Source organism: Cavia porcellus, unplaced genomic scaffold (assembly GCF_034190915.1).
Source record: "Cavia porcellus strain 051 isolate PalLab524CR breed Dunkin Hartley unplaced genomic scaffold, mCavPor4.1 scaffold_25, whole genome shotgun sequence".
In the NCBI taxonomy this organism is placed as follows: domain Eukaryota; kingdom Metazoa; phylum Chordata; class Mammalia; order Rodentia; family Caviidae; genus Cavia; species Cavia porcellus.
In genome coordinates, this window is record NW_026947508.1 from 12,022,140 (window position 1) to 12,046,848 (window position 24,709).

Sequence of the window (24,709 nt, forward strand, 5' to 3'; positions counted from 1 at the left end):
CTGGGTAGGAAAGGGGACAGTGCCAGCCCCAGCAAAACGGTGGGTATGACTGAGTGCTGCACGCAGGAAGTCCCTCCCGCATGCTTTGGTATGAGTGAAATGAGCTTCCCTGCTCTGCAGCCCTCCACGGAGGTGTTTCCCTTTCCCAGGCAATCCCGGAAGAATGGATTTCCCCAAGTGCTAGCCAGGGGCCCCCTGAGGACGCAGGTAGGTAGATGGGCCTGAGACACACCCTGGCCTCCTGGCACCTACCTGCTTCCATGAGGTCCTGACTGGAGGAGGTGGCTGCGGCTGCTGGGGCTCAGGCTGCCCGGTGTGCACTGATCCAGCATGTGGCTGCCCTGCTTCCAACGGGCTATCTTCAGCCGAGGGCAGAGTAAGTTGCCAGGGACCTGGGCATAGGGGCTCCGCAGGTCGGAGGCTGGGGGTGGGGGGTACACTTCAGAGTGTGGTGGCCTTAGGCTGCTTGTAGACCCGGGGAAGTTCCTGGATTTCCCGAGTGGGCTGGGATTGGACAAGGCCCGTAGAGAGGAGAGTTGGCTCACTGAGTACCCTGCCGGACACCAAGCACAGGACAGAGGCTGACCACAGCTTGGAGGGCCTTTGGCATGGGTCCTGGCACTGCCTAGTGGGCACTCTGGAAAGGCTGCAGGGCCCTTGCTCCTCCTTGGCACCTTGCAGGAGACTAATGAAGGACAGCAGGCAGGGGAGGCAGTCTTGCCCTGCAGAAAGGGCAAGTTTGGGGGCTGGGCCCGAGTGTAGACCCCACGGACAGCTCAGGGAAAACAAGGCAAGGCACTTAACGCCTCTGTTCAGTTTTTCTCTCTGTAAATGGAATAAACCTGTGATAAAATTTTAGTGCCAAGCGTCCCATGCTGTCAGCCTACTCCAGGGGCTATGCGCCAGCAGTGGACTGCATTTGCTCATGGCTACCAGCCGGATTTTGGAAGCAGCTTGTCTTTGGGGCTGCAGCAGGCGGGAGGACTGAGTGCAGGACCTGTGGGCACAGGGCTGAACTTCGGGGAGTGACAGTCACTTAGCAGTGCACATGGGTGGGCCCGCAGTGGGAAACAGGCCTCGCAGCTCAGGGTCTGGCCTGGGAAGGAGGCCGAGGAGACAAGGGGGCCGAGCCCCCTTCCTCACACGGCCGCCTGGCTCCTCACCGTTCTGCTTCAGCCGGCTCAGGATGCTGAGGACCCTGTGTTCCGGGACTTCTGAACGCTCTGCCAGCTGGAGGTTGTAGGGGAGCTGCTTCTGTGACCGCAGCTGGCTTGTGGTGGATGCCATCTCTCGGGCCCTGCAGGTGCCTGCCTTCAGCTTCTTCTGGTAGTAGCTGGGGAAGCAGTGCCCACTCGGCTCAGCCTGGCTGTGGTTAGTTCACCCCACCCCACTCCTCCTGAGCCCCTTCTCCCTGACAAGCCCAGGCGCCAGGAGACCTGGGTTCTGGCCCCAGCTCTGCCCTATCTTCCTGTGTCCATCGGCCAGTACTGCCCTGCTGTGGGTCTTGATACCTGTGTACATGTGGTTAGACAGGACTGCCCCATCACTGGAGGTCACCTGACCTCTCTGAGATTCAGGATGTCCCATTCCCCGCCCTGTCCCGCTCGCTCTCTGTGCTGTAGGGTTACAGACAGGCCGATCAAGGGCACGGTACCGTCCGCTTCAGAGGGCTCAGTCTGTTACCCACCAGTTAAGATTTTTGATTTGTTTTTTTCACTCAAGAGTCTAGTCCCTGTTTTGGTTTGTTTTTTGCCATTTTTATTTAGATGAGTAATTCCTTATTTTCTTATAAACCAGCCTTGGAGATAACTTCTGCTTGTCCTCCAGGTTTCAGCCTGGGGCTGTCCCTGGAAAGTCCATTGTCCTCTCCATGTGCCATGTAGGCTCCTGTCACAGGTCCCCAGTGACTTGTATTTACCATAAAACCTGCAGCCAGCTAATTATTTGCCTTTTCCCCTCAAGACATGCAGCACATTTTCACTGAATGTGCACCTTACTGGTTACACTTCTGATGCCTGGGAAGGAGTTGCAGGAGACGTCACACAGCCCCCCCCCCCCCCCCCGTGTCACTCTCTCTGCTGTACCTGCAGTGACAGCCACCCACAGGCTTCTGCAGCTGTGTGCACACAGGGACAGTCTGCAGGGCGCGCCTAAGGCCTGCCCTGGCCTCTGTGGTACATGTGCCACCAGAGGGGCAGGGGAACTAAACACCTGCGGGCTTCTGCCCCTTCCCCTGACCACTGATAGTTCAGAAGTCTGGGGGGTTGGGGATTCTTCACTCAGGAGCACCTATATTTTCTCTCTCTCCCTCCTTTGCTATTTATCCCTCCCACTCCTCCTGCTCCCTGGAGTCACTTCCCGAATAGCTACCTGGACACAGACCTAATGGAACCTGGAACCGGACCATAAACAAACGAAAATACGAAACGTTCCAGGAGTGATGGGTGCTTTGAGGGAAAGTGTTAAGGAGAGGGAGAGTGGCCCTCCCATCTGGCTTTGTCGGCAGGGCTGTGGGGGGCAAGCCGCCCCTCAGTGTTGGGAGGCCCTAGGACTGGCACCGGAAGCTCCTCCAGGGTCTCTGTCTGGAGCCTGTGTAATGTTCCGATGAACCTCACACACACAGGAAAGTAACCCGGAGCCTCTCCTGTTGGGAGGTTGCCGCCAGCTCCCACATATGAAGCCACAGACTGACTTCATCTACTCGAAAAAAGAAAATGACTTCACGCCTGCAGAATGTGTACCTTTCTCATTCACAGTGTTAGAGGAAATCACTTGCTTTGGGCTTCCTCGTTCCTGTTTCCTGTACTTGAAGTGTGATGTGTGCAGATGTGGTTAGTTTAGGATTGACCCAGGGAAGTGTGGAACAATAATCCTGGAAGAAATAGCACCTGCAAACCTTGGTGCGCTGCTTGCTGGCTTCCGTGTGTGAAGTCAGTGTGAGGAAAACGGACTCCTGTCCTGTGTGAACGCAGGCACGCTGGGCCTGTTCTGTAACACACCAGCCTGAAGTTCTGTACCTGGCTAAATTACTATGTGTCACAGTAGGATAACCATACAAAATCTCAAAAAAACTGCCTCCTATGCATCCTTTCTCCTTCATTTCTTTTTCTATCCATCCTTTCTCAGGAAGCTGCTAGGGGGACAGCACATTGCAGGCTGAAGCAGAGAGGTTGCAAGTTCAAGACCAGCCTGAGCTACGAAATGAGAGCCTTACTGTCTCAAACAAGCTCCTAGGGGACCTGTTCCAAAATGGGAGTATAAGGGACTGGGGATATAGCCCAATGGCACACTGCCTGCGGGGAAGCGCAAGGTCCTGAGTTTGATTCCTGGGATTCCCCCAAAAAGCCCCAAAATGAAAACATAAAACAATGAAGAAAAGGAAGCTGCACATATGGAAACAGGAGCTATAACATAGGAGAAAGGGGGCGGGGATGGAGAAGGGAGGTCCCACACCGCAGGGTGAATGCCACTGTGACCACCTCTTTACTCGGGATCCCTGAACAGGACCGCTCTTCCTGTGGTTGGATTACTGCCTTTTTAACTCAGGAAAGCTGCTGTGGGGAAACATACTGCCATCAAAAAAGGAAGGAAGGAGACAAAGGAGGAGGAAAAGAAAGACAAGATCAAGGAAGAGATTCAGGGTCAGCCTGCAGCTGGCCTGCCAGCTGTCTCTCCAAAAACAAGAGGGATGGGTTTCTTTCAAATGGGCCTCCGTGAAAAAAACCGCAGGTGTGCGAAGAATTATCAGTGGTTACAAACAAAAAACATCAAAGCAATTGTTGATTTTAGGACTTTTAAAAAGGAGGAGGAAGAAAGGAAGAAAATGAAATCATAGTATCAGTTAGCATTCCTAATCCAAATATCCAAATGCTCCAGAGTCTGAAACTGAGGGCTGGAGTCTGACACCACAGATGGAAAATTCCACACCTGCCCGACACAGCACGTAACAGCACTGTATAAAATTACCCCAAGATGGGTGGGGACTTAGCTCATGGTACAAGCACTTGCTTGACAAGTACAAGGCCATAAGTTCAATTCCCAGTACAAAAGAAAAATATTACTCCAACGCTGTGTGTATAAGGCACATATGAAACACATGAATGATATCATGCTTAGGCCTGGGTTCCATCCTCAAGGTATCTTGTTACGCATATGCAAAAATTTTAAAAATCCAAAATCCAAAACACTTCTGGTCCCAGGTGTTTCAGATAACGATACTACACACTATGGAGCTCGGTCATTTAGCCATAACTAATAGAAACCCCCAATACCAAATTAGCCCCAAATGATGATATACTGGAACAGGACAGAGGTGGAGAGGAATTATGTCTGATGGCTAAATCCTTATCTACAATAACAGGAAGCCAACAGAAAAAAAGTAGACAGATCACTGATCAAAATATGCATTGTGATCAAAGCTATGGTGAAAAAAAATTTTTTTTCTCTTTTTCATTTTTATCGGTACCAGGGATCGAACTTACAACCGCCTGCTTTGCAAGGCAGGTGCTTATGCCGCTGAGCTAAATCCCCAGCCCCTTATGGTGAAAATTTTAATTCTTAAAAATGTTTGACAGTAAAAGATACATTACCGGGCCGGGGATTTAGCTCAGCAGCATAAGTGCCTGCCTGGCAAGCACGAGGTTGTGAGTTCGATCCCCGGGGCAAAAAAAAAAAAAAAGCTACATTACCACTAAAGCTCCTTCAAAATCCTCCCCCTCCCTTCAAATGCATTCCATTCTTGACCCTTTCTGAAGCAATTTCAGAAGTCTTTCCCTGAGTGTCTTTAGTTGTGTGGTCTTGGCTGCCTAAACTGACTGAAAATTTTTACCTTTCCTGGCCATTTTTGGCTTTGAGAAGAGACACAGTGCCAGATCTGGTGAGTAAGGTGGATAAACACACACTATAGTGTTTTATTTGAAACGGTGGCTGCAAACAAGGAGTGATCATAAAGATGGTAAATGTTTAAATTTAAAATGTATGACAGTAAAGACACATGGCTATGAATCCCCCTCAGAATACTCCCTTCGCTTTGAACAAACTTAGCCTGTCATTCTTGGCAGTGTGTCTTGATCAAAATGGGCTTTGTAAAAATTTAAACGTGCACCATACCTTTGGATCAGGACTTGTACTGGAGCACATGTATACTGTTTAAAAGTCAGAAGAGAGGGCCGGGGATATAGCTCAGCGATGTAAGTGCCTGCCTGGCAAGCACAAGGCATGAGTTTGATTCCTGGTACCAAATAAATAATACATAAATAAATAAAATTTAAAAGTAAAAGTTAAGGAGAGAGTCAAAAGAGTCTTCTAGAAGGAAGACTCTGCAATTGTTGTAAACATTTTTAACTACTCAGCATTTATTTATTGATTTATTTTTGAGACAGGGTCTCATTACGTAGTTCAGGCTGGGCTTGAATTCACTCTGTAGCCCAGGCTGGCCTTGAACCTGGAATGATCCTTCTGCCTCAGCCTCCCAAGTGCTGACATTATAAGCCTGCACCCCTATGCCCTGCCTTGAACTACTCAGCTTTTAAAAGAATATCCTCTTGCTACTTTGATTTAAAGTTTTTTGTTTGTTTGTTTTGAGTTTTTTTGTACCAGGGATCAAACTCATGACCTCGTGCTTGCCAGGCAGACACTTACACCGCTGAGCTAAACCCCTAACTCCTGATTTAAGTTTTTAAAAATTAAGTCAAATCATTTAAATACTGACCAAAAGTTGGTATGGCCATATTGTTAAAAACAAAAGAAGACTAGAACTTATAACAAAAGTGGTCCTAGAGACACAATGATTACATTTTTCTTAACACCAAGTACATTTATTAGAAAAGAAGAAAGTTATGAAGTATCTTTATATCTTTCCTTAAGACATTAAAAATAAAATAGTAAAACCAAAAACAAATAGAAGAAAGTAATAAAGTTGGGAAAACACAATCCCTTGTCAAAATTCCAGTATCATTTTTCATAAAAATTAACATTTTGATTCTTACATTTCTGTAGAAATACAAACCACTGAGAATAGTCTAAACAACTTTGAGGAAGGAACAAAATTAGAACTCCAACCCTCCCAGTCCCACGACTTACCACAAAGTCACACCAATCAAGACATCAAGGCAGGCAAACCACCAGGCACAGTAGCAAGTCCCAAAATAGACACCCACATAACAAACAATTGACTACCAAACAGGCAAAAGCAGGTAAGCGAAGAAAGGATTATCCCTTCAATAAATACACTGGAACAACCACAGATCCACATGCAAATAACCCAAACCTTGTAGCACATCCGCAACTTCCTAAGACATCCAGAGTCAACTCGGAATGGCTGTCGTGGGCTAAAGTAGAGGCAGGTGTGCCTGAGTCATTACTGTGGCTGAGGTCATTCTCTCTGGGACAAAAAGACTGGAATAAGGTATTAAAGAGAAGCAGAACCTACAGAGGTGTTCAGTGAGGGAGACAATGAATTTGTTTCTGAGCGGGCCATGTGGATGACAAAGGAGGCCATTATACTGCTGCTTTTTTAAAAACTATTTTTATATACACATACATACGCATATACATATTTTTTCAGTTTGTCACACTAATGATATACTATGTTTACACATGTGTGTAATTTATTTCACTAATAAGTATATTCTCAAGGCACATCCATTTACATATAAAAATGTCCAGTTTATCATTTTTTTTTTTTTGTCTTTTTGAGACAGGGTCTCACTATGCAGTTCAGGCTGGCCTTGAGCTTCCTTTACAGCCGAGGCTGGTCGCAAATTAGCAGTGATCCTCCTGCCTCAGCCTCCTAAGTGCTGGAATTACAAGTATAAGCCACCATGCCCGGTTCCAGCTTATTGTTCTTTATGGCTGAATAGTACTCCATTACATAAAAATACCACATCTTTTTTATCCATTCCTCAGTCAGTGGGCATTTAGGTTGTTTCCAAGATCTGGCTATTACAAACCGTGCTGCTAGCAACATGGGTGCACATATATCACTGTGGTATGATGTTTTTAATTCTTTTGGGAAGATAACCAGAAGGGGAATAGCTGGGTCGATTGGGACTTCCGATCCTAGTTTTTTGAGGAATCTCCACACTGATTTCCACAGTGGTTGCACCAGTCTGCATTCCCACCAACGATGGAGAAGGATTCCTTTTTTCCCACAGCCTCTCCAGCACTTGTTATTGATTGATTTCTTGATAATAGCCATTCTTTCTGGGGTGAGGTGAAATCTCAGTGTTGTTTTAACTTGCACCTCTTGAATGATAGTACTATAAAACATTTTTTCACACACTTATTTGCTGTTTGTGCTTCTTCATCTGAGAGGTGTGTTTTTACCTCAGAAGCCCATTTTTGGATTGGATCTTTCAATATGGAAGTGTTGATTTTTTTTTAGTTCTTTTAAAGTTCTCTATAATAATTCTTTATCTGAGGACCAGCTGGCAAACCTTTTCTCCCACCTAGTGGGTTGTCTCTTCCCTCTGTTGGTGGTTCTCTTGCTGTACAAGAGCTTTTCAGTCGGAAGAGACCCCATTTGTTGATTCTTTGCAGTAAGTCCTGTGCAATCTGGGTTTTATTCATAAAATCTTTGCCTATGCCAATGTCTTCAAGAGTTTTACCTAATTTATCTTCCAGCAGGTTTAATGTTTCTGTTTTCATATTAAGATCTTTAATCCATTCTGATTTTAGCTTAGTATGTGATGAAAGGTTTTAATCTGTGGCATGTGTAGAGCCAGTTTTACCAAAACCATTTATAAAAAAGACTATCTTGGGGCTGGGGATTTAGCTTAGCGGCATAAGCACCTGCCTTGTGAGCAGGCAGTCATGAGTTTGATCCTCGGTACCGATAAAAAGAAAAAAGAGACTATCTTCTGGTGACGTGTTTAGCACCTTTGTCAAAGATAGAGTAGCTTAGTGTGTCTGTGGTTATTTCTAATCTTCTAATCTACTGCATTGATCTTTAGATCTTTTTTTTTTTTTGTCAGTACCACACTATTTTTATCACAGTAGCTTTCTAGTATACTTTCAAGTCAGGGAACAAATGACTACTACATAATAAAACAAATACTTTGGGAAATATAAAATATTGAACATGAAACACAAAGGAAAATTACAAGGGTATCATCCCCCTGGTAATAATCAACAAGGAAATAAGGGCAAAGGAGCCCTCTACGTTGTGTAGTGTGCCAGCTAACAAAAGGGAGGGAATGACAGAGGTAGAAAAACCACTGTTTTGGGCAGGGCACAGTGGCACACACCTGCGATCCAAGCACCCCTGGAAGCTAAGGAAGATAAAAAGGACTGGGAATGCAGCTCAGTGCAAAGGTCTTTGTTCAACCTCCAGTATCAACCCACAAAAAGAATGCCACTTCATGAGATGGAGTAGAAAAATCCCCATTTTTCAGGCTGGGGGTGTGGCTCAGTGGTGGAGCATGGGCTTAACACGTGTGAAGACCTGGGTTCCATCCCCAGCACACACGAAAAAGAATCAGCCATGGGTACCGGATGAGGAACAGACCTGAATTAATGTCCCATAGAAAGTACTTGTTAAACTTTACAGTGGAGAAACCATGGCAGAAATCCCTTAAGCAAACGATGACGACTATTCTTCCTAATGCAGTACACGGAGGGAAAAATACACAGAGGCTCTGTGACATTTTGTTAAAATGTAATTTGAAATTAATTAGGATGAGAAAAAAATTAAAAACATGAAGAAACATCAAGCTTACAGTAGGCAACATTTTATAACAAAGAAAAGGTGAGGAATTCATTCAGATGAAAGTCAACCAAAGAATCATGACGGGGCTGGGGATGTGGCTCAGAGGCAGAGTACTTAGGAACCAATGCACAAGGCTCAAACCCCAGCACTGTCCCCCTCCGCCACACAAAAAAGAGTGACTTGGCCGGGGATTTAGCTCAGCGGCATAAGCACCTGCCTGGCAAGCGTGATGTCATGAGTTCAATCCCTGGTACCTAAAACTAAAACTAAAAATAAAAATAAAAATAAAAGGGGCCCACGTAGCTTAGTTGTAGAATGCTCCTGAGTTCTGTATTCAGTACCACTAATAACAAAAAAGTAAAAATGTTAACAATCAGTAAATCTAAGAACTAATCCTTATGAAGTTTAAGCCAGTCCACTAAATTTACTGTAGCTGAACATAAGCCATATAGAATGTAATTACAGATCAGATAGAACTTTTTTTTTTTTTATCGGTACCCGGGATCAAGCTCACGACTGCCTGCTTGCAAGGCAGCTGCTTATGCTGCTGAGCTAAATCCCCAGCCCCAGATAGAACTTTAAGAATATAAAGAATATTATAGGATATAATATAATTTGAGGTTTTTTTTTTTTTATCGGTACCAGGGATCGAATTCACAACCTCGCACTTGCCAGGCAGGCACTTATGCTATTGAGCTAAATCCCCAGCCCCAATCCCATACATTTGAAAACCAGAAGTAGATGAATTCCTAAATATAAATATAAACATGAATATAAGTAGCCAAAACTGACTCAAGGAAAAAAAAAAGCTGTTGGGTGCCACATGCCTGTAATCGCAGCCCTCTGGGATTCTGAGGCAGACAGACTGCAACTTTGAACCTAGTGACTTGAGGAGACCCTGTCTCAAAATAAAAACGAGGCCAAGCCTGGTGGTGCACACCTGTAATCCCAGGGCTCAGGAGGCTGAGGCAGGAGGGTCACTGTGAGTTCAAGCCCAGCCTGAATTACAGAGTGTCTCAAAAACCAATACCAAAATAAATAAATGCATAATTTTTTAAACCAAAATAAAAAGAACTGGGGATGTAGCTCAGTGTGAAGTCCCTGCGTTCAGTCTTTAGCACCAAAAAATGAAGGAAGAGAAGAGGAGAGAGGAGAAATATTCATACAGCTACAAAAGAATGCATCAGTAATTTAAAATCCTCCCACTTGGGCTCTGGCTAAGTAGTAGCCCACCAATCCTTTTCAGTGGTCTGGGTGTTTGTGTCCTCCCAAGGTGCCTATGCTGGAGCCGTGACCTGCAGAGGGATGGAATTTGAAGGTGGAGTCTTCCAGGCTGGGGCTAGTCACATGAGGTCACCCCTCCAGTAGCCCGGAGCCACAGGTCCAAGTGCCACACTAAGTCCAGCTGAACTGAGGAAGGGCAGCTGGACCCGCTGGGGGTCAGACACCGTGGGGGGCTGCAGAGGCTCAGAGGGCTCCACAAGTCCTTGGCACCAGACACAGCATCGCCAGGGCTCGATAGAGAGGCTCACAGGACTGAGAGCAGAGCAGAGCTGGTAGAGGTGGACCGTGGATTCCAGCCCAAGCCAACGAGGGCTCCGGGGCACGGAGCTAAGATGCCGGGGGGGGTGTCACCCTATAGGAACAAGGACCGTGCCCTAGATGAGGGCTGGCAAGGTGCTAGACGGCTAGATAGGAAATAAAACTTTGGAAGAACGAGGCAGGCTTACCTCTGTCCTAGCAGAAGGTGTGCCGTAGACCTTCTCTAGCGAGGCTGAAAGCCAAGAGCCATGGGGGAGAGAATCTGGAATGGAGTCACCCTTCACAGGGCTTAGGAAATGCCTGGGCTTTTTATGAAAATGTTCTAATAAAGCAAGAAACCAAGCCTACACTAATAAAAGACGGCGAGCCAAAAGATCAGGACATAATTGCAAATCACCAGGCAACAAAGAAATGAGAAAGAATGGCCAACTCAAGCGGGAAGGGCTGGGCCTGGTGGATTACACACCTGTAACGCCTGCACTTAGGAGGCTGAGGCAAGAGGATCACTGTGAACAATCTGAGGCCAGCCTGGCTACAAAGTGAGACTCTGTCTCATAAAACAAAAACAAAACAAAGAAGGGGGAAGTAACAAGTACCCCTGAGAAAGACCCAATGAGAGACCTGCAAAAGGCTTGAAAATAGCTTTCGTACCATCACTGAAAACAGACCAAACATGGGAAGAAAGGGCACCGAGGAGGTCAAGGAGGCAGTTTATTACACAGGGGGGCTTCTGACCCCAAGAGCCAGAACCCTGCCCAGCAGGGTTTCAGGACTTTTAAAGGGGAAGTGAGCAGAGAGATACACAGGCAGGTTTGGCACAAATGATTGGAGGGTAATCTATAATAATTTAAATTTTAAAAAGTAAAATCAATGGGGTGGGGATGTAGCTCAGTGTTCCCTGGGCTCCATCCCCAGTACTACAAAGCAGAACAAAAGTCCCCCCTCTTCCAGTTTGTTATCCTCTCGCAGGGGGCATGCTCATCTCTCTGTGGTTCCAATTTTAGTATATGTGCTGCCAAAGCGCATGTACTAGTTTGTGTGAGATCAAATTTTCTTCAGATGCTTCAACAAAGACAAGTCATTGCAACAGACTGAATTTAGAAAGATATGATAATCTATTTTTTCCCCCAAACTCACAACCTCGTACTTGCCAAGCAGGCACTTATGCTGCTGAGCTAAATCCCCAGCCCCTAGATATGATAATCTAACCATTTTCTTTCCTGCCAGCTACTAAAGAGATGTGAGATATTGTATGTTTTCTCTAAGTTTTAAAAATATAGTTTTTCTTTTTAAAATATAGTATTCATTAAAAGTGTTATTTCTGTTAACATATAATGGACTTGTGGGTTGTTTTGTCTTTTTGAAACAGGGTCTTGCTATGCAGTTCAGGTTGGCCTTGAGCTCACTTTGTAGCTCAGGCTGGTTTTGAGCTTGCAACAATCCTCCTGCCTCAGCCTCCCGAGTGCTGGAATTACAGGTGTGAGCTACTACACCTGGCTTGTTTTTTCAGTGCTGGGGTTCAAACCCAGGGCCTCACACAAACTGAGTAAACCACCCCACTCCTCCATTCTCAGTTCAAAATTTCAAGTTAGGAAACATTGATAAAGGTTCCCTGGTGTCCTCAATAATTTTTAGGAACATGAAGGCATATTGAGAGCAAAATGTTTGCTAACTGCTATTGTAGAGACGCTCCCTCCTGTGTCCCAGGAGACTTATATAAGAACTGTCACACTGTCTGCCATCGCTGACGTCCTGCTGCAGAACAGATGAGGGCTCAGTTTTGCGAGGCAGCGTCCTGAATGACTGTATGTGGCAGTAGAGAGACTAAGTGGTCTCCAGGGCTGGGGATTTAGCTCAGCGGCATAAGCACCTGCCTTGCAAGCAGGCAGTCGTGAGTTCGATCCCTGGTACTGCTAAAAATGAAAAAGACAAAAAAACAAAACAAAAAAAAAACTAAGTGGTCTCCAGCTCGACAGAATTACAAGACTAGGAAGCGGAGGAACAAAAGCGGTAGCAGGAAGATTACGCTATCATTCTGCGCACGTAAAATTCAAGAGATGACAAGCACAAGAATAAAGTATGCAGGCACGCAGAACAGTGCGAGGACAGGGCAGCACCACTGCCATCGGCTGACAGCACCAGACGTAGCGGGCTGGGAATTAGCTCAGCGGCTCCGGTGCTGGCCTGGTGAGCAGAGGTCACGAGTGCAATTCCCCGGAACCAAAACACAAATGAAACGGCAAAGATACAGAGCGACTAGCAGCACATCGTGTGCTGGTGGGAATGGGGAGTGAGTGGTCCAGCCACTCTCTCCCCTCCCCTGCTCTGTCTTCTCCTCTCCTCTTCCTATTATTCTTTCTTTGACACTGGGGCTTGAACCCAGAACCTTTTGTATTGAGCTATACGTGCAGTCCTTTTTTATTTTGTATTTTTTGAGACAGGATTTCACTAAATTACTAAATTGTCCGGGCCAAGCTCAGACTTACATCCTCCTGCCTTATTTCCCCAGGGTGCTAGGACTCAAGCCTGCACCACCCTGCCAGACTGACTGGTAATTTCTGATAAACTTAACCTTCTGCCCAGGGATTTTACTCCTAGGCCTTTATCCATGAGAAACACAAAAAGACTTGTGCAAAACATTAATATCAGCCTTTTTCATTATAACCCCAGACAGACAGAGGTCAATTAATGAAAGAATGAATAATGACCTGGGCATGGTGGTACACATCTGTAATCCCAGCACTCAGGAGCCTGAGGCAGGAGAATCGCCATGAGGTCAAGGCCCGGTGAGGGCAGTAGCCTTCTAGCTGTGTGTCTGATGGGAATCAGATGGCCCGGACATGAGCACTGGTTGAGATCCCTACAGTGAGAGTTTATGGCTCAAACTGACTGGCCCACAGGGTGCCCCAATATTTGGTTCCACATTATTTGGGGGTGTCTGTGAGGGCGTTTCTGAACGTGGCTAGCATTTGCATGGTAGGTGGATGGCCCCCCAACCTGTTGAAGGCCTAAACGGAACCAAAAGTCTGCAGAAGAAATGGGGCGCACTCTCTGCTGGTCTCTCTTTGAGCGGTCTTCACCTGGCCTAAGACTTGGGCTCAAACTAGAACTCACCCTCCTGGCTGTCCTGAATCTCAGAATGTCGTTTGCAGGGAAGAGTCAAGCAACCACGTTGCCATCTCGAGATAAAGATGCTGAGGGCCGGGGAGGTGTCTTGCTCAAGGCTACAGAACACAGGACGGCACAGCCCTAAAACCTTCCTTCCTCCCACCGGGCGCAGCGCTTCCTCTGATCCACTTACAGAAGGTTTGTGCACAGCAGTCGACATAGTGCAATTCTGAATTCTGATCTTATGTGAACCTCACAACCACCGCGCTGAAAACTGGCATTTATGAGCCACAGCATAAAATGTGTTCGTGCTTAAGACCAGGAATGGAGAAGGGCTGCTGTGAGGCGTGAGACTGAGGCTGCTGTGTGGACATCCCTTCCCGTTTCCTTCCAGCCCTGAAATGCTCCAGCAGTGCCACCTGAGGCCATGTCTCCTTTAGATGCCCCCACCCTGCCTCATCTTCCCTGGGCACAGGCAGGGGTTCAGTGCTTTGGCCATGGGCGGTGTCCATCAGAGTCCTCTCCTGGGACCGCAGTGTGGGCAATACAGGAAAGAATTCCTCTTCCAAGCCCCATGGTGGCTCAGACCTGTAATCCCAGCACTCAGGAGGCTGAGATGAGAGGATCGCTGTGCGTTTTGAGACCAATCTGGGCTACAAAGTCAGCTCAAGGACAGCCTAAACTGCATAGTGAGACCCCGTCTCAAAAAAGACAAAAAAAAAAAAAAAAAAAAAAGAATTCCTTTCCTATTAAATTTTTTTGGTGGCAGGACTGGGAATCAAACTCATGACCTTAAACTTGTCAGGCAGGCACTTATACCACTGAGCTAAATCCCCAGCCCTCCTCTTACTATTAAAGTGGCAGAGCTAAAGGGGTGGATCACAATCCCCACCTTCCTACTTGAGAGAGACTTCTGAGTTTTTAGTCCAGGCATAAAGAGGTAAAGCCTTATTTGGTATCATTTGGTCTTCTGGATCCAGCCTTTCCTGAAGCCCTGACCAGTTATTTGAACCAGTGTATCCTCTTTTATTTAAACCTTTTTTTGTTTGTTTGTTTGTATGTCATTCAGGCTGGCTTTGAACTCACTATAGTTCAGGCTGACCTCGAACTCATGGCGATCCTCCTGCCTCAGCCTCCTGAGTGCTGTGTTTAAGCCAGTTTGATCTGGGCTTCTTTCACTTGCAACAGGGTCCTGTCAAAACTCTTCAGCTGCCAAAATGCTAAATGTCACCTTTGCATTCCCAACCCTCCACCCAAACGCACCAGCCCTACTCACTTGGTGATCTCCTCTAAGACTGTCTCCGGCAAGGCCAGCATCTCCACCAGCAGAGACAGAATCTCAAAGAGCAGAGTGTAGGGGTTCGGGGAAGCCATGTTAGTCACAACATTCTGTTCTGGGGACACGGGATAGTGGCTGTCATTACCATGGGCTGGGCCCAGATGCCTTCCCCATCAGGGTTCTGGGCCTTCCTCCAGCTCTGTGCCCCGGGCTTGGCCCCTGCTCACCCACGGAGCAGAAGAAGCGCCTGGTGTCTGTCATCACAGCCAGGAAGTCTTTGAAGTCCACATGACCATCTCCTGCAGAGGCCAGAGAAGGAACAGGGTGGGGCAGGGGCCTTGTGGAGCCGGCCCAGGCCCTGCAACCCAGCACAGTCACCAGTACACTCGCCAGGTCTGATTACAAAAGCGACCCGTGTTCAATGCAGAAAATGCTGCGCCCGTAGGCGGTGACAGCTAAAATCTCCTGGTTATAAACTTCTGGGAATCACGCAGTGGAGGCTGCGGTTTGGGTGACTACCTGAGTCCCACCGCTTCTATCCATGGCTCTCAACCCCAGCAAACTCAGTTTTTGCTTCTGTAGAGAACACTCGTGGGAGATACAATGAGCTGAGGTGCTTGGAACTGGTCCGTGCCCACTGAACAGCAGCAGCAGCAGCAGCTATGGCTACCAGTGTGGGCACCGCGCCCCCGAAGGCGTTCCCCAGGCCTTGTGCACATGCTGCCTCCTTCTCCTAAAACCCACTCCACTGCTCATATTCCGCTTGGTCTCGGACCAGACCAGGTCAGATCTCCCAAGAAGCCTCTCAAAAAACCCCTGGATTCCCACCACACACTTTCTATTCTGCTTTTTGTATTTTGAGACAGGATCTCACCCTGTATTTGGTTCAGGCTGGGTTGGAACTCACGATGTGGCCCAGGCTGGCCTCAAACTCACAGCGATGTGTTGGAATTATAGGTGTGCACCCCCAACCTGGCCTGACCACATGCTTTGGAATTTGATGGAATTTTTTTGGAGGCAAGAACAGCATGTTTGGTGTTAGGGGCTGGGGATTTAGCTCAGTGGCATAAGCGCCTGCCTTGCAAGCGTAGGGTCGTGAGTTTGATCCCTGGTACCGATAAAAAAGAAAAAAATTTAAGAAAAAAAAAAAAGAACAGCATGTTTGCTCTATGCTGGGTCCTCAGGGCTTGAGACCGGTATCTGTGCTTGGCTGACGAACTCAACACAGGATCATGTGGCCTCTGAAAGTACACGTGGGGCTGCTTGATAAGACTAACCTCGGGTCACCGCTGAGGCTGAGGTCATTCTGTGTTGCCATGGAGGGAACGGAGTTGTACCCAGTTGTCAGGAACCAGGCACCACACAGGACTCTGCTCCACACACCCTGAGCCCGGCCACACACCACACCACACGGATTCCCCTGTGCTGCACTCTTCGCCTCATGCAGACTTCTCTCCCTGGCTCAGTCCTGCTTCATCTTTTGCAACTTGGCCCCAGGGTCACCTCCTCCAGGAAGCCACCCTTCCTGACTCTTTCCTTAAGCCACTTGTTTTTTTTTTTTTTTTTTTGGTCTTTTTATTTTTATCGGTACCGGGGATCGAACTCACGACTGCCTGCTTGCAAGGCAGGTGCTTATGCCGCTGAGCTAAATCCCCGGCCCCCCTTTAAGCCACTTTACATGCTGCTTTTGTTGGTGCCTTTAACTTTGGCTGACCTTGCCCGAAGGCACTGCCTGTCCCGGGCTGCAGCTAGGTCATGGCTCCTACCTGACAGTGCGCACACAAGTAGGTGCCTAGTAAATGCTTACTGGGTGAGTATGCCAGTGGTTAATGTTTCCTGGGCGTGTTCTGTGCACCAGGCATTGTGCCATGCTGAGTGCTTTGCCTGGTTTATCTTGTTTCATCTTTACAGAAACCTGGTGAGGGGGCACCATTGTCACCCTGATTCTACAGATGGAGAGACCAGCGTAGAACACACTTCTGTGGCTTGTCCAACGCCACACGGACAAGTGTGAGCGATCTCGTGATGGAGAAACCTCAGATGAAGCTTGGTCAGGACCTTGAGGGGAAGGGATCCCCAAAATCACCTACGCCTGAGGTCAGGAGGCTCAGCCATCTCTGGGTCCCCAGAAACTGGAGCTGAAGAGCATGAACTCCCAGAACCAGGACCTGCTACATCATATGTGGGATCATCCAGTTGTCAAGGTTTAGACCTAAAGTGTCCCCCCTAATTTTCAGGTGTGCAGAAGGCAATTGGGTCATGGGGTGCTATACTCATCGGTGATGACTTCAGAGCTCCATGGGCTGCTGGAGCAAGTGGGCCTGGTTGGAAGTGGGTCAATGGGCGTGCGTCCTGGAAGGGTATGTCTTCCTCCCTCCCGGCTCCTCCCTTTGGCCTCTGAGTGAGCAGCTCCCCTCCGCTGGCCCCTCTGTCACCCGTTTCTGCCTTGGACACAGCTAGCTATAGACTGAAGTCTTGAGCCCAAACAAACTTCTCCATGCTGTGAGTGTTGGGCATTGTCTCCCAGCAAGGAGAAAGCGGCCAAGATACTGGTGGCACAATAAAAATCCAGGATGGAGCCCCTGTTCAAAAACTTTTAAGACTCTCTAGACTAAGACCTCAGAGCATGAAACCAAGCACAGGGCCCAAACCTCACCATCGACATCAGCGCTTATCAGGGCGGCCTCCACCTGGGCAGGCGTCAGGGAAAAGCCTGTGAGGACCAGGATGCTCTTCAGGCTCTGGGCGTCCAACTCGCCGGGGCCATCGAAGATCTCAAAGTAGCTGTGGAAGGCTGCGGGGAGAGCAAGCGTGACGTGTGCCCCCTGCATCCCACCCTTCCAATGCCCTCTAGCACCGAGACCAGGTGGGGGCAGGGCTACCTAAAAGAGCCAAAGCGGGGACTGTGTGGCTCCCTGGGTTCACTGCCTTCTCCACTCGGAGGCCAGGCCAGGGGTCCAGCTGATGTGACTAGCACAGAGCTCATCAGGGGCCCATGTGGTGACAGGAGTACCCCCACTCTGGGGCATGGACACCGTGCCGGACACTGGCTAAGGTCTTTGTGCCAAGTTCTCATTTAATTCTTGCATCATTCTCGTAGGAGTGCAATGCTTATGCTTGTCAGAAAGGAGGGGAAACTGAGGCAGGGGAGACCACATGGCTTAGTCTGTGCTCTTGACAATGGTGTGTGCAGATACTTTTAGGGTAGCTTTGGTGTTCTGGAACAGAGGACAGGAAGGTGTCAACAAAGGCCCAGTGTAGCTCCAACCCAGACACAAGGTCAGAGCATTCCAAGTTCGGTTTCTCCACTCACAGAGTGATTTTTTTCTGCCCACAGAAAAATCTAGGTCACCGTAGCCTTGTGATTGGCTTCCCAAAATTCATACATCAAAGCCCTGCGCCCCAGTGCCTCAGAATGTGGTTATCTGGGAAAAGGGCCTTTGGTATTGTTGAGACAAGATTGGAAAACTGATTTGAACTCTGTCTTCCTGCCTCAGCCTCCTGAATGCTGGGATTACAGGTGTGTCCCGCCACATACAACTGAGAGATGTGCTTCAAAGAGGTGACTAAATAAATCAGAAAGAGGCAGGAGGCTGGGCCCTAGGCCAGTATGATTAGTGTACTGATACAGGAAAAGGATATTAGGACACACACGCACAAAGATACCAGGGACATTTGAGCCTGATGGAAAAGCCTCGAGAGGACATAGCTGCCCACAAGCTGGGGAGAGGCCCCTGGAGAAACCACCCAGTCAGCACCTTGACCTTGAACTTCCAACCAGCCAGTCAGTGGTGCTTTGTTAGAGCAGCTTGAGCTGACCAATGTAGGTGCCAAGGGACAACACATGATGCTCCCGAGCCTCAGTTCCCTTCCTATAACCTGCAGTCTTACGGCCTCCTGGAGCCGGTGTGTTAGGTCAGTGCCTGGCTCTGACTTCTCCAGAGCTGAAATGTGGATGTAGGCAGCTAGGACTGGGACTGGGGTAAGAGCTGACCTGCCACAGGGCAGCAGCCTCTAAAGGAAGAACCCAAGAGGCATCAGAAGCAGCTGTGACTGCTCTGAGCAGGGCTGGGGTGTAGGCCAGTATAGAATCCTGCTTCACAATCCCTGGCTCAGAAAGTAAAACCCAAACCCCAAAGGTCAAATGCCCAGCGGGCCAGGAGACCCAGATCCTACTCCAAAGGCTGAGGCAGGAAGATCCCTTAGAGGGCCCCGGACTTTGGTGAACAGGTAGGAGGGGTCAGTCACATATTTATTCTTCTGTGGCCAGGCAGAAGGGGACAGGTGAGGCCTAGCCCCAAAGATGATGGAATGGAGGGCTCAGGGCCTTCCCTAGGGCAAGGGTTCACATTCTTCCATTTTGGGGTGGGGTGGGATGCAGTGGGAGATGGGGCCTGTCGGGGCTGGCGGCCCTGCTGAACGGGGAGGGACTGCCTTCTGTCCAGGGGAGCTTCCAGGAGGCTTTGCGGAGCCCTTGCCCCTCTCTAGAGGCCACCCTGGAGTTGGCAGAGAGCTGGGCCCTGAATCACAGGACCCCTTGGGGTTTGTGATTATAAGGCAAGTTTCCTGTGCAGTTGCGTCCATCTCCCTTCTGTGTCCTAGGCCAAGTGCCTGCCACCCCGGCCAGGGCCACTATACGGGCCTGTGGGGCAGCAGGGCAGTGGTGGAGGGCGTGGCGTGAAAAGGCTCCCACCTTCCTCTTGCTTGAGCGTGAGGGGCTCCTCCGCCTGGGCCTGCTCTTCCCAGACCTGACTCAGCCTGAACAGGCTGTGTTCTTCCAGCTCCTGCCTGCAGAAGACACAGGCCTGGGCCCGGGCACCACAGCTGCCAGATTGCACAGAAGGCAGATGGGGACCCAGTAGAGGGAGGGACAGAGCAGTGGAGCAGCCCTGGGGAGTCTCTGCAGCAAGGGACAGATGGGGGCGGGGTGGGATGGAGGAGGAGCAGAAAGGGATCAGAATGGGAGGGGAAGGAGCCTCCCTGGGACCAGGCTCTGAGCCTGGGGTGCTGGGACATGGGGTGGCCCCTACCATGGCCTGCTGCAGCTCAGGCTCCACTCGTGGCTCTGGGGCAGCAGCTCCGTCCACCTCCAGCCTAGGTCTGAGAAAGGACCCCGCAGGAAGGGACTGGACACCGAGGCTGGGACCAGGGCCGCCACAGGGGTAGGGGCAAGAGGCGGGGCCCAGAATGGGGTGGTGGCAGGGGCCCAGGTGGGGGCCTGGGATAGGGTCAGAGGGGCTGAGTGGCTGATGGGGACCGAGGTGGGCCCCGGTGTCAGGGTCCGCAGAGACTTGCGAGCTGTCAGGGCCCGGGCCTTCCAGGCTCTCCGATGGGCGGCTTCCTCCTCCTCCACCTCCAGCAAGCACTTCATGAAGCCGGGCCAGAGGCTTCCAGGCTTCTCGGACTCTTGTGTGGGGCCCAGCTCTCTCCTCTCATCGATGTCCCTCGCTTCCTGGGGACAGGGAAGGGGACCTGGAGGCTTCCCATCTGGCCAGGCTGCCCCACAAAACTCCTTCTGGGCATCTTCCTGCTGCCCTTTCTCCCTGTGCCCCTTAGGATGCACCCCATACCCACTCGGCTCGCAAAGACTCTATCCCCAGTCAGACAGGAAGCGGTTGGCCCGGGTTATCCAGTGCACCCCTTTCCATGGGGTCTTGGGCGCTACCACCCCCACCCAGGATGCTCGGGCCTCTGTCTGTACAGCTCACCCCTTTTTGTCATTTGCATCTTTACTCAAATGTCACTTCCCTGATCACTGAGTACCTCCCTGGAATAACCCCTGCTCCCCCAGGTTCCCCTCCCTTAGCCGCTTGATTATGATTTATGGTGAAATTACTCATTTATTACATGTTAATGGCTCCTCTCTCCTCCCGCTGGGTTCTAAAGTTCTTGCACCATTAAGCTCCCAGGGTCACAACTCAATAAATGGTGGCATCCTTAAAATATCTGCGCTAACTAAAAAGACTCTGTATTTCACTTTCTTTTAGTGATGTCTGAAGCCGGGCAAGGTGTTGCCCACCTGTAATCCCAGCTACTTGGGAGGCCGAAGCAAGATAATCCCAAATTCTAGAGCAGCCTGGTACCTTAGTGACTTATTGAGAAATAATTTAAATTTGGGTTGGGGATGTAGCTCAGTGTGAAGGCTCAGGGTTCAATCCCCGTCACACACACACACACACACACACACACACACACACACACACACACAAAACACCGCATACCAGGGAAATGGTTAGCTAACAGCAGTATTGAAAATACAAGGAATTGGGGCTGGGGATTTAGCTCAGCGGCATAAGCGCCTGCCTTGCAAGCAGGTGGTCGTGAGCTTGATCCCCGGTACCGGTAAAAACGAAAAAGACAAAAAAAAAAAAAAAAAAAATACAAGGAGCTGAGTGTTGTACAAGCCAGAGGGGACAGCCAACTTTCCCCCTGACAAAGACACCTTTGATTATTTTCCTGAATTAAAGAGTAACCCTGGCTGCACCTGGTGGTGTAGGCTAGTAATCCCACCGCTGTAGGGATCGCAAGTTCATGCTCAGCCCCGGCAAGGTAGCGACTGAGTAAGACCCTGTTTCAAAGTCTAAAACTTAAGAAGGGTGAAGATGCAGCTCAGTGCAGGGCTCTGGGTTCAATCTTCACTGCTGCAGCAGGCGGGCAAACGGAAAGCAGCTGAGCTGAGCGTGGTGGCCCGCGCCTGTGATCCCAGCACTAAAGCAGGAGCCGAAGTCCAAGGCCAGCCTGGGCTACGTAACGAGACTCTGTCTCATAATAAAAAATAAATAGGGTGGGGATTACAGAAATTAAAGCAATACTGAGATTCCATCTTCCTCCAGAAATGCCAGCGAGGCTGGAGCGGGGGTGGGAGGAGACCTTCTCCCTGAGTGGTGGGGATTTAAACCGATACAACCTCTACGGAAACCAGTATGAAGATTTCTCAAAAAGCTAAAAAAATATAAATTCCACTTGGCCTAGCTATTCCCCATCTAGGTATCTTCCCAAAGGAGTTAAAGGCATCGTATTACAGTGATACATGCACGATGTGTTTAAAAGAGCACAATTCATAATAGCTAAGCCTTGGAGGAGTGTTATATGTCCATCAACAGATGAATGGAAAAGGAAAATGTATTTACCCACAGTGGCATAGCACTGTGCCGTAAAGAAGGATACATGTCAGCCATTTGTAGGAAAGTGGATGGACCTTGAAATTATAATTTTTTTCTGAGACCATAATGTTGAGTGGAATAAATTAGATATAGAAGCTTAAATATTGCATGGTTTCTCTTATATGAGAAACCCAAAGTATAAATAATTTAAAGCACAAAATATGCAGGCATGGTGGTGCATGCCTGTAGCATGCAGGAGGCTGAGGCAGGAGGAGTGGCATGAGTTTAAGACGAGCCTTGAACTACATAGTGAGACCCTGTCTCAAAAAATACATAAATATAAATTTTTTGAAAAGCAAAATAAAGGACGGACAGAGGGAAACAAGGTGATAGATCATTTGCTAATGAGAAGGGATCATTTGGTAATGTTATATCTATGTACCAACACCCCATGTACTACGAACGTGGATGACTAATAAAAAATTTGAAAAACCAAAGTAAAAAGGTCTGGGGTTGTAGCTCAGTAGCAGAGCATCCCTGGGTTCAAACCCTAATGCCACCAACAAACACAGACGCCAAGCTGAGGCTTCCACGGCATTGTGATGGTCTGGGGTCCAGCCTCACAGCCGCTACCTCTCCCACGGCCCCAAAGCTCTGGGTCACGCTGAGCTGCAGGGCTGGGTGAGGACCGAGTGATGGTGGAGACTCTGGAGGGATCCTGAGTCTGAGAAAACCGGCAGAGAGAGGCGACCCAAAACCGAGCATTGACGCTCAGGCCTATAAGCCCAGCACTCTAGGAGGCTGGGCCAGGAAGATTGCAAGCTCAGTCTCAACCCGGGAAATCCAGCAACCCATTGAAGCAGTGTCTCAAAGTTTTAAAAAAAGGGCTGACAATGTAGCTCAGAGCTCAGTGTGAAGGGTTCACTTTCTGGTACTACCAAAAATAAATAAACGGCAGGACGCGCCCACGGAGGAGGGGAGCAAAGGCAGACAGAGGAATGGTGGGGTGCCTGTGTGCCAACAGGAACAACTTTGCACAAATGGGGAGACTGCCCATGTGCAGGGAGGGCGGGGTGGAGCCTGATGTGGAAGTGGGGCACCAGCGGTTGGGGCTTGGCAGCTGTCTTCACAGCTTGTACTGTGTGTGACTCAGTAAGGGGCAGCAAGCTTTGGGCCTGGTTCCACTGGCTGACCCGAGTCGTCTTTCAGTGAGGCAAGGTGAGGTGTCCTGGGACACTGCTGTGTGAGGACATCCTGGAGCCCAGGGGAGGGCGGCATGGCAGCGGGACAGCCGAGGAGGGCCAGGAGCAGATGACCCTGGAGCTGCTCGGGGTGGGGCTGGGTGCGAGCAGCCAGGGCTGGCACAGAAGAGACCGGGCAGGAGTGGGAAGAGTATAACAATGACCCGGCCAGCTGCGTATGTGCAGGTGGCTCAGGTGGAGTCAGAGCTAGGAAGTAGCAGAGCTGGCAGAGGTGGGCACAGCTTCTAGAACTTTCCAGAAGCTCAGGGCCTCTGAGGATTGTGTGCTCTGGCTGTGAACAGATCGAGGAAGGAGCCACGCTGATGTGGAACGATCTGCACCCTGGGACACATGCAGTGTCACGGAATCGTGCATGTAAACACACGGACACTCACACACGGGCTCACCCTCACGACTTTGCACTTTGACCTCCAGTCCCACACCAGTTTGGTCTCTGGACACTCCACCCCACACCTGGCTTCACTTGGGTCTTACTTACTGCAGCGGGGAGAGGCCTTGGTGCTGCCTGGGTCTCGGCAGTCTCACCTCTGCAGAGGGGAGAAACCCCCGGTGAGGGAGGGAGGTCAGGAGGTGCAAGAGCCGCAGGTCAGGAGCCCCTGCACCCCCTCTCAGTCCCCAGGATGCTGGGGCCCACTGTCCAAGCCTCACCCCACAGGCTTCTCATCCCAGCGGGGCCTTCCCTCCCTCCCATCATGCAGAACAGAGTTCTGGTAATTCAGGTGGGGAAACTGAGGCCCAGAGCAGCACAATCTGCCCAATGTCAGCAGGGCAAGGGACAGCAGGGAAGGGTGACTTACTCTTCCCGGGGGGCTTTCAGGCCCAGTGTGGGTGGCAAGGGGGACATAGCTATGTTTTCCTCAGCCGTTGTCATGGGCATTGGGCACATTGCCCCCTGGTAGCTGCCCTCATGCCCCCTGGCAGCAGGCTTGGGTGGAGCCTCCTGTGGGTCGCCAGCCTCCCCGAAGGGGTCATCTCCGAGGGGCTGCACACAGCTGTCCAGGGCACTGCAAGGTTCCGTCAGACGCACGATGTCCAAGCCATTTTCTGCCTGCTGACTTGGTGACTGACACTTGGGGCCCTGCCAAGCACGCAGACACCAGAGTAGTCCCATCCTGGTCCCAGTGAACCTCCGAACTCACGGGGAGACCAGAGATCCCACACTCGCTGCTGCCACAGGGCAGGTGTGGCAGGTATCATGTGCCCGGGTGCTCCCTGCACCCCACTGAGCAGCGTGGGTCCCCTCCTGTGAGGGATGAGGAATCAAGGACCAGAGAAGTCACGGCCCACCGCGGCCTGGCTCACACTTCCCTGGGGAGGAGGAATGGGCCGCTGAAAAAGCAGGAAGGTACCCCAGCACCCTGCTTTTTGGCAGTACTGAAGATTGAACCCATGGCCCTCACACTGAGCTACATCCTCGACCTGTTCAAATGTTTTGTTTCAAGACAGGGTTCTCATTAAATTGCTAAACTGGGCTTCACATTTTGATCCTCCTGCCTCAGTGTCCCAGAGTGTGGGAATTTCAGAAGATCCCATCCGTGGACCTCCCAAGATTCTCTTCAAAGATTCTCTCTTTTTTTTTTTTGTACCAGGAATTGAACTCACAACCTCACGCTTACCAGGTGCTGAGCTAAATCTCCAGCCCTCTATGTATTCTTTTAACAAGGTTGTTTTTACACTAAACCATAGAAGACTTGTGATAAAACTACTA

At 49.6% G+C, this 24,709-nt stretch overlaps 1 protein-coding gene and 1 pseudogene across 5 annotated transcripts in view; both read right to left on the reverse strand.

Annotated features, from left to right (window-relative positions):
• Spata21 (spermatogenesis associated 21) overlaps nt 1-24,709 on the reverse strand; it is a 40,184-nt gene that overhangs the window by 1,470 nt on the left and 14,005 nt on the right. For all 5 annotated transcript variants that reach the window (XM_063235594.1, XM_063235593.1, XM_063235592.1 and 2 more), the window contains exons 5-11: nt 19,667-20,088; nt 19,330-19,424; nt 17,293-17,430; nt 14,864-14,935; nt 14,634-14,751; nt 1,164-1,333; nt 253-421 (exon numbers count right to left, since the gene is read on the reverse strand). In XM_063235594.1, coding sequence (XP_063091664.1) covers nt 253-421; nt 1,164-1,333; nt 14,634-14,751; nt 14,864-14,935; nt 17,293-17,430; nt 19,330-19,424; nt 19,667-20,088 — 1,184 coding nt within the window. The remainder of the gene's footprint in view (nt 1-252; nt 422-1,163; nt 1,334-14,633; nt 14,752-14,863; nt 14,936-17,292; nt 17,431-19,329; nt 19,425-19,666; nt 20,089-24,709) is intronic.
• Nucleotides 11,177-11,273, reverse strand: LOC111757244 (U6 spliceosomal RNA; annotated as a pseudogene).